The sequence below is a fragment of the Panthera uncia genome, chromosome D1, assembly GCF_023721935.1.
Source record: "Panthera uncia isolate 11264 chromosome D1, Puncia_PCG_1.0, whole genome shotgun sequence".
Lineage (NCBI taxonomy): Eukaryota > Metazoa > Chordata > Mammalia > Carnivora > Felidae > Panthera > Panthera uncia.
In genome coordinates this window covers 52,552,090-52,560,739 of record NC_064808.1, presented here as the reverse complement: position 1 = coordinate 52,560,739, position 8,650 = coordinate 52,552,090, and the positions used below count along the sequence as shown (strand labels likewise).

Below are 8,650 nucleotides of genomic sequence, written 5' to 3'. Positions count from 1 at the left end.
CTGAATCATTATAATTTTCCTCCATAATCTATATCCTTTCAGATTTCTGTGACTTTGTTCATGTTATTCCCTCCTCACGTGACTTGACTTGGCAAAACCTTACTTCTTCTTCAAGGTTCAACTTAGGGTGGCACTTTTAGAAAATCTTTTCTGAACTTCCGGGAAGCTCTCCATGTTTCCACAGCTCATTGTGTTTAACTTTTCCTTTACATTGTCCTTATCATTTAGATATTTTGCTTAATTTTCTCCTCCAGGTAGGTCCTCTAGGAGCCATGGTAGGTGCTCAGTAAGGCTTATTAAATTATAGTCAACTCAGTGACTGGTTTTGAGATACATATCACATTCAGATGGTCAAAGTAGAAATGGCAGTGTTTGTTTTTCACAGCTCTTAACTATTTATAACAACCTCAGACTAAGATCTATGGTGTTCTAGAGCTGGAACAACTCTCTTACAGATGATCTAATCCAGCTTCTCCCCAACATTAGATTTAAGGTGATAAGAGAGAGATCCAGAGCAGGGAAGTATTTTACTGAGATCAAATAGTAAATAGAATGTCAAAGAGTTTTAACCCATGTTTCCTGACTTTCTGACCAGGATCCTTTCCACTGCTCATCCAGTGACAAATGATCTAGTCCTACCTCCCTTACTTCAACTCTTTTCACCTTTTTTGGCAAGATAGAAGTGACTGCAAATCTTATACACCAACATCTAGGTGACTTGTCCTGGGAATGGCAACCCCTAACCACACTGGTGCCAGCCACTCACTCTTCATTCTGCGGGGCATCCCTGGCCTGGAAGACCAGCACATATGGATTTCTCTTCCCTTCTTTATTTCCTACCTGGTTGCTGTCCTTGGGAATAGCCTCCTTGTCTTCATCATCATTACTGAACGCAGCCTCCATGAACCCATGTACCTCTTTCTCTGCATGCTAGCTGTGGCTGACCTCATCCTGTCCACTACCACTGTGCCCAAAGCCCTGGCCATATTCTGGTTTCATGCTGGGGAGATCTCCCTTGATGGCTGCATCACTCAAATCTTCTTCATCCATGCCACCTTCATTGCTGAATCAGGGATTCTGTTGGCCATGGCATTTGACCGCTATGTGGCCATCTGTGACCCACTGCGATATACTACAGTGCTCAGTCATGCAGTAATCATAAAGGTTGGTCTGGCTGTGGTCCTGAGAAGCTTCTCTGTGATACTCCCAGATGTGTTCCTGGTGAAGAGACTGCCTTTCTGCCATAGCAATGTGTTACCACATACCTACTGTGAGCACATGGCTGTTGCCAAGTTTGCTTGTGCTGATATTCGTGTCAATGTCTGGTATGGCTTGTCTGTTCTTCTCTCTACTGTAATGCCAGATGCCTTGCTCATCTTGGTTTCGTATACCCTCATCCTCAATGCAGTCTTCCACCTCCCTTCCCGAGGAGCTCGGCAAAAGGCTCTAGGCACATGTGGCTCCCACCTTGGGGTCATTTCCATGTTCTATTTGCCTGGCATTTTTACTGTAATTACCCAGCGGTTTGGGCATCATGTTCCCCTCCATACTCACATTCTGCTGGCCAATATCTGCACATTAGCCCCTCCCATGCTGAACCCTATCATTTATGGGGTCAAGACCAGGCAGATTCGAGAGTGTGTGGTCAGTACTCTGTCTTCACAGTAGAAACATGTTGAGTCTGTGTGACTGATCTGGTGGTATGTTCACCACTATGGTGTCTCACATTTTCTTTCCCTATTTTGTAGAAACTTATTAACTAAGGGTTCTACTGACTGTGAACAAATGGATTTATCATGACTTTGAAAGATAGATTGTCATGTTGCCTTTATAAGGTAATGTTTAGAAAAGAGCATGAGGTTTTTTGGATATGATATCAAAAGTACAGGCAATAAAAGCAAAATAAACAAGCGGGACTACATCAAACCAAAAAGCTTCTGCACAGCAAAGAAAGCACTCAACAGAACAAATAGGCAACATATGGAATGGGAGAAAATATTTGCAAATCATTATCTGATAAGGGGTAAATAGCCAAAATATATAAGAAATCCATATAACTCAATAACAAAACTCAATAGTAAAGGAACAAATAACCTGGCTTAAATATGGGAAAAGGACCTGAATAAACTTTTTTTTTTTCCAGAGAAGACATACAAATGGCCAACAGGTATGTGAAAAAGTTCTCAACATCACTGATTATCAGGGAAATGCAAATCAAAGCCACAATGAAACTTCACCTCACACATTTTAGCATAGCTATTATCAAAAAGAGATAATATATGTTGATGAGGATGTGGAGAAAAAGGAACCCTTGTGCACTGTTGGTAGGAATGTAAATTGGTAGAGCTATTAAGGAAAATAGTGTGGAGGTTCCTCAAAAACTGAAAACTAGAACTGCCATATTGTCCAGAAATTCCACTTCTGGGTATATATATGAAGGAAATGAAATCACTATCTTGAAGAGATGTCTGTACCCCATCATGTTCATGGCAGCATTATTTATAATAGACAAGACATGGAAACAACCTATGTGTCCACTGACAGATGAAAAAAAAGAAAAATGTGGGGCGCGCGCGCGTACACACACACACACACACACACACACACACACACACACTGGAATACTATTCAGACATAAAAAGGAAATCCTGCCATCTGTGACAACATGGATGAATCCTGAAGACATTAAGCTAAGTAAAATAAGTCAGACAGAGAAAGACAAATACTATATGAGCTCACTTGTATGTGGAATCTAAAACTGAACTCATAGAAACAGAACAGTTTGATGGTTGCTAGAGATGAGTAGTGGGGGATGGGAGAAAGGGATGAAGGTTGTCAAAGTGTACAACTTCCAGTTATACAATGAATCAGTTCTAGGAATGTAATGTACTACATGATGACTACAGTTAATACTGTATTGCATATTTGAAAGTCTCTAAGAGAGTATATCTTAACAGTTCCTACCACACACACAGAAAAATTTAACTACATGAGGTGGTGGATGGGGTAACAAACTTTATTGTGTGGTAATCATTTTGCAATATAAATGTGTCAAATCATTATGTTGTATACCTTAAACTTACAAAATGTTCTATGTCAATTATACCTTAATAAATCTGGATGAAAAAAATGTGGTACATATATACAATGGAATATTATTCAACCATAAAAAGAAAAGCCTGCTATTTGTGATAACATGGATGAACCTGGAGGACACTATACCAAGTGAAATAAGCCAGATATAGAAAAACAAAGACTGTGTGCTCTCTTATAGATGGGATCTAAAAACCTCAAACTTCCAGAAGCAGAGAGTAGAATGGTGGTTTCCAGGGGCACAGGGGTGGGGGAAATAGGTATTGGTTGAAGGTTACAAACTTTCAGTTATAAGTTCTGAGGATATAATGTACAGTATGATGACTATAGTTAATATATACTGAGAGTTGATATTAAGTGTTCTCACTATACATATACAAAAGGTAACTATGTGAGGCAAGGAATCTGTCAATTAGCTTCATTGTGGTAATCATTTTACAAAATATGCATATATATTTAAGTGTACATCTTAAGTGTATACGGTTTTTATGTCACTTATACCACAATAAAACTGGAAAAAATTAAATATAAATACATAGTTTCATAAAGGGATGGGCACCACAATCTCTAAATTCCCTGATTATACCTTTATCATAGGGCTGTGATAGAACTAAAAATATAAACAGGATCTTGATATGCATGACATAGAGTAAGCAGTGGATAAGTTTTTAACTTCTACCTTAGCTTATCTTTCAAAATGTAGTGCAATAATTTCTGCCTCTTCTAATTCAAAAAGAAGTTATGGAATCAAAGGAGATCACAAAAGTTAACAGGCCTTATTTGCATTTTAAAGGAAAATATTAATCATAACTGGAATTGGTGCTGGTAGAATCTTCATTTCTCAAGAGAATTTTGTGTGATCTGTGCGGTATACAGATCACTTGTTAGTAATTACCGATGGGGATAGAAATCAAGATACTATTATCTTTACCACTTAATTTCTTTCAGTGGGGACCAAAGCGATGGTAGTATGTCATCTGTGTAATAGACATCTCCAAGTATTGGAGTAACCTGATATGCCAAGGAATTCAGATTTTGAGAAATGAGAGTATTTAAGTTTATATCATGATAGCTTTCTCCCATAAGTGTATCAATTAAAGGGAACAAATCATCATTTACATTGGTCAACTCCAAAGCAGAGACACAGAAGCAGAAAAGTATATTTTATAATTCACCCTTAAAAAAATTTCTCTATAACCTTGACATGCAGAATCCAACCATTCCCCAGTTATATCCCCATTCATAGAGAACTTAGCTCTCCTTTTCTTCCTTCAGTTTATCAACCAAAGCATGATTAATTTTGTCAACTTATATTGATTTAGCTCTGCAATGTTGCCATCTCGCCTGAGGATTTTGTTCTCTTTATCTTTTCTTCAAAGTACCTTCTGTCCAGTGTTAAGACAGACCATTACTCATACTTACAAATAACTCATCACTAAATTTTAAGGTCGCTGATAACTTTGTACAGTATCTACATTTCATGAAGTGGATAGCAGATTTACTAAAGACTAGCAGATTTCCTGAAGGAAATGTGAGATTCTATTTTATTAAAAAAATTTTAATTCCAGTGTAGCTAACACAGTGTTCCATTAGTTTCAGGTGTACCATATAGTGATTCAACAGTTCCTTACGTTACTCGGTGCTCATCAAGGTGAGTGTACTTTTAATCCCCTTCACCTGTCTCATCCATTCCTCCACCCACCTCCCCTGTGGTAACCATATGTTTGTTTTCTATAGTGATGAGTCTCTCTTTTGTCTCTCTTTGTTTCTTAAATTCCACATTTTAATGAAATCATATGGTATTTGTTTTTCTCTGACTGGCTTATTCCACTTATCATTATATTCTCTAGTGCTATCCATGCTGTTGCAAATGGCAAATTTTCATTCTTTATTATGGCTGAGTAATATTCCATTATATACATATAATAAAATATACATATTCCTATATATATACACACCACATCTTATTATCCATTGATTTATCAATTACACTTGGGCTGCTTCCATAATTTGGCTATTGTAAATAAGCTGCAATAAATATATAGGGGTACATATATCCCATCGGATTAGTATTTTCATGTTTTTTTGGGTAAATATCCAGTACAGCAATTACTGGATAGTAGGATAGCTCTATTTTTAATGTTTTGAGGAATCTCCATACTGTTTTCCACTGTGGATGCCCAGCTTGCATTCCCACCAACAGTACATGAGGGTTCCTTTTTCTCTACATACTTACCAACACTTGTTTCTTGAGTTTTTGCTTTTAGCTATTCTGACAGGTGTGAGATGATATCTCATTGTGGTTTTGATTTGTATTTCCCTGATGATCAGTGATGTTGAGAACCTTTTCATATGTCTGTTGGCCATCTATGTCTTCTTTGGAGAAATGTCTCTTAATATCTTCTGCCCATTTTTAACTAGATGATTTGGGTTTTTTCTTGTGTATGTTAAATTGTGTAAGTTTTTAATATATTTTGGATACTAATTCTTTATTGGATATGTCATTTGAAAATATCTTTTCTCATTCAGTAGGTTGTCTTTTAGTTTTAGGTTATTTCCTTTGTTAAGCAGAGCTTTTTATTTTGATGTAGCCCCAATAGTTTATTTTTGCTTTTGTTTTCCTTGTCTCAGGAGGCATACCTAGAAAAAAGTTTCTATGGCCTATGTCAATAGGTTACTGCTTGTGTCCTCTTGTAGGATATTTATGGTTTCAGGCCACACATTTAGGTCTATTAAACCATTTTGAGCTAATTTTTGTGTATGGTGAAAGAAAGTAGTCTAGTTTCATTCTTTTGCATGTTACTGTCCAGTTTTCCAATCATCATTTGTTGAAGATACGTTTTCTCATTGGATATTCATTCTTCCTTTGTCAAAGATTAACTGATAATATAATTGTGGTTTTATTTCTAGGTTTTCTATTCTAGTCCACTGATCAATGCATCTATTTTTATGTCAGTATCATACTGTTTTAATTATTACCACTTTGTAATAGAACTTGAAGTCTGGAATTGTGATGCCTCTGATTTTATTTTTCAAGATTGCTTTGGCTATTCAAGGTCCTTTGTGGTTCCATACAAATTTTAGGATTGTTTGTTCTAGTTCTGTGAAAAATGCTATTTTGATTGGGATTGCATTAAATGTGTCGATTGTTCTGGGTAGTATAGACATTTGAACAATATTTGTTCTAACCCATGAGCATAGAGTGTCTTTCCATTTCTTGGTGTTGTTTTGAATTTCTTTCAACAATTTTTTATAGTTTTCAGAGTACAGGTCTTTCACCTCTTTGGTTATTTTTATTCCTAGATATTTTATTGTTTTGGTGCAATTGTAAATGGAATTGTTTTCTTAATTTCTCTTTCTGCTGCTTCATTGTTGGTGTACAGAAATGCAACAGATTTCCATGTTGATTTTGTATGGTGTAACCTTATTGAATTATCAGTTCTAGCAGGTTTCTTTTTGGTGGAGTCTTTAGGGTTTTCTATACATAGTATCATGTCAGCTGCAATAGTGAAAGTTTTACTTCTTCCTTATCAATTGGGTTGCCTTTTTGTTGTTTGATTGTTGTGGCTAGAACTTCTAGTACTATGTTGAATAAAAGTGGTGAGAGTGGACATACATCTTTGTCTTGTTCCTGACCTTAGGGTAAAATCTCTCACTTTTTCCCCAGGAAGGATGATGTTAGCTGTGGTTTTTTTTTATATAAGGCCTTTATTATGTTGAGATATGTTCCCTCTAAAATTATTTTGTTGAATGTTTCTATCATGAATGGAGGTTGCACTTTGTCAAATGCTTTTTCTGCATTTATTGAAATGATCATACGGTTTTAATCCTTTCTCTTGTTGATGTGATGTATCATGTTGATTGATGTGTAGATACTGTAGCACCCTTGCATCCAGAGAAAAAATTTAACTTGATTGTGCTAAATGCTTTTTAAAAATGTATTGATGGATTCAGTTTGGTAATATTTTGTTGAGGATTTTTGCATTTATGCTCATCAGGGATATTGGCCTGTAGTTCTCTTTTCTTGTGGGGTTTTTATCTGGTTTTGGCATCAGGGTAATGCTGGGCTCATTGAATGAATTTGGAAGTTTTACTTCCTCTTCTTTTTTTTTTTTTTTTTTTTTAAGTTTGAGAATAGATATTGACTCTAAGTGTTTGGTAGAATTTATCTGTGAAGCCATCTGGACCTGAACTTTTGTTTGTTGAGGTTTTTTTGATTACTGATTCAGGTTCCTTGCTGGTAATCAGTATGTTCAGATTTTGTGTTTCTTCCTGCTTTAGTTTTGGTAGGTTATATGTTTCTAGTTATTTATCCATCTCTTCTAGGTTGTCTTGTTGGCATATAATTTTTCATATTGTTATAATCCTTTGTGTTTCTGTGATGTTGGTTGTTATTTCTCTTGTGATTTTATTTGAGTACTCTTTTTTTTTTTTTTTTTTGATGAGTCTGGCTAGAGGTTTATCAATTTTGATTTTTCAAAGAACAAAGCTCCTGGTTTCTTTGATCTGTTCTATTGTGTTTGTTTCTATATCCTTTATTACTGGTTTTATTGTTGTTGTTTTTCTAGCTCCTTTAGGTGTAAGGTTAGGTTGCTTATTTGAGATTTTTCTTGCTTTTGAGATGGGCCTTTATTGCTATAAGTTTCCCTCAGAACTTTTGCTGTATCTTAAAGGTTTTGAGCTGTTGGGTTTTTATTTTCATTTCTCTCCATGTAGTTTTCTATTTCTTCTTTGATCTCTTGGTTGACCTATTCATAGTTTAGTAGCATGTTATTTAACCTCCATGTATTTGTGCCCTTTCCAGATTTTTTTTCTTGTGGTTGATTTCCAGTTTCATAATGTTGTGGTCAAAATAGATGGTAGGACTTTGATATTCTGAATTTGTTGAGACTTGTTTTATGGCCTAATATGTGATCTATTCTGGAGAATGTTCCATTTGCACTTGAAAAGAATGTGTATTCTGCTGTTTTAGGATGGAATGTTCTGAATATATCTGTTAAATCTATCTGGTCTAGTGAGTCATTCAAAGCCATTGTTTCTTGTTGATTTTGTTTTGTGATATGTCCCAAAATATGTCTATTTTGTCCAAATATTGCTACCTTACCTTTCTTTTTCATATCTGTTTGCATGATAAATGTTTCTCCATCCCCTCACTTTCAATTTGCATGTGTCTTTAGGTCTGGAATGGGTCTCCTGTAGGTAGCATATAGTTGGGTCTTGTTTTTTTAATTCACTCTGTCACCCTATGTCTTTTTATTGGAGCATTTAGTTCATTTATATTCAAAATAATTATTAATACATATGTATTTATTGCCACTTTTTAAAACTTGTTTTGTGGTTGTTTTTGTAGCTCTTCTCTGATCCTTTCTTCTCTTGCTCTCTTCTCTCATTGTTTGCTGGCTTTCTTTAGTGATATACTTGGATTCCTTTATTATTATTTTTTGCATGTTTATTACTGATTTTTGGTTTGTGTATGTAACATCTGCATATAGCAGTCTATATTAAGTTGATGGTTGCTTAAGATTGGACTCATTCTTTACTCTTCTCCCCCATGTTT

General features: G+C 35.5%; 1 protein-coding gene across 1 annotated transcript; it reads left to right on the top strand.

The window, feature by feature from the left end:
* The first annotated feature begins 729 nt into the window (after positions 1 to 729).
* Positions 730 to 1,704, top strand: LOC125936976 (olfactory receptor 52B4-like). Its single transcript, XM_049651448.1, has one exon. The coding sequence runs from the start codon at positions 730 to 732 to the stop codon at positions 1,666 to 1,668; it is 939 nt and encodes a 312-aa protein (XP_049507405.1). The 3' UTR covers positions 1,669 to 1,704.
* Positions 1,705 to 8,650: the final 6,946 nt, after the last annotated feature.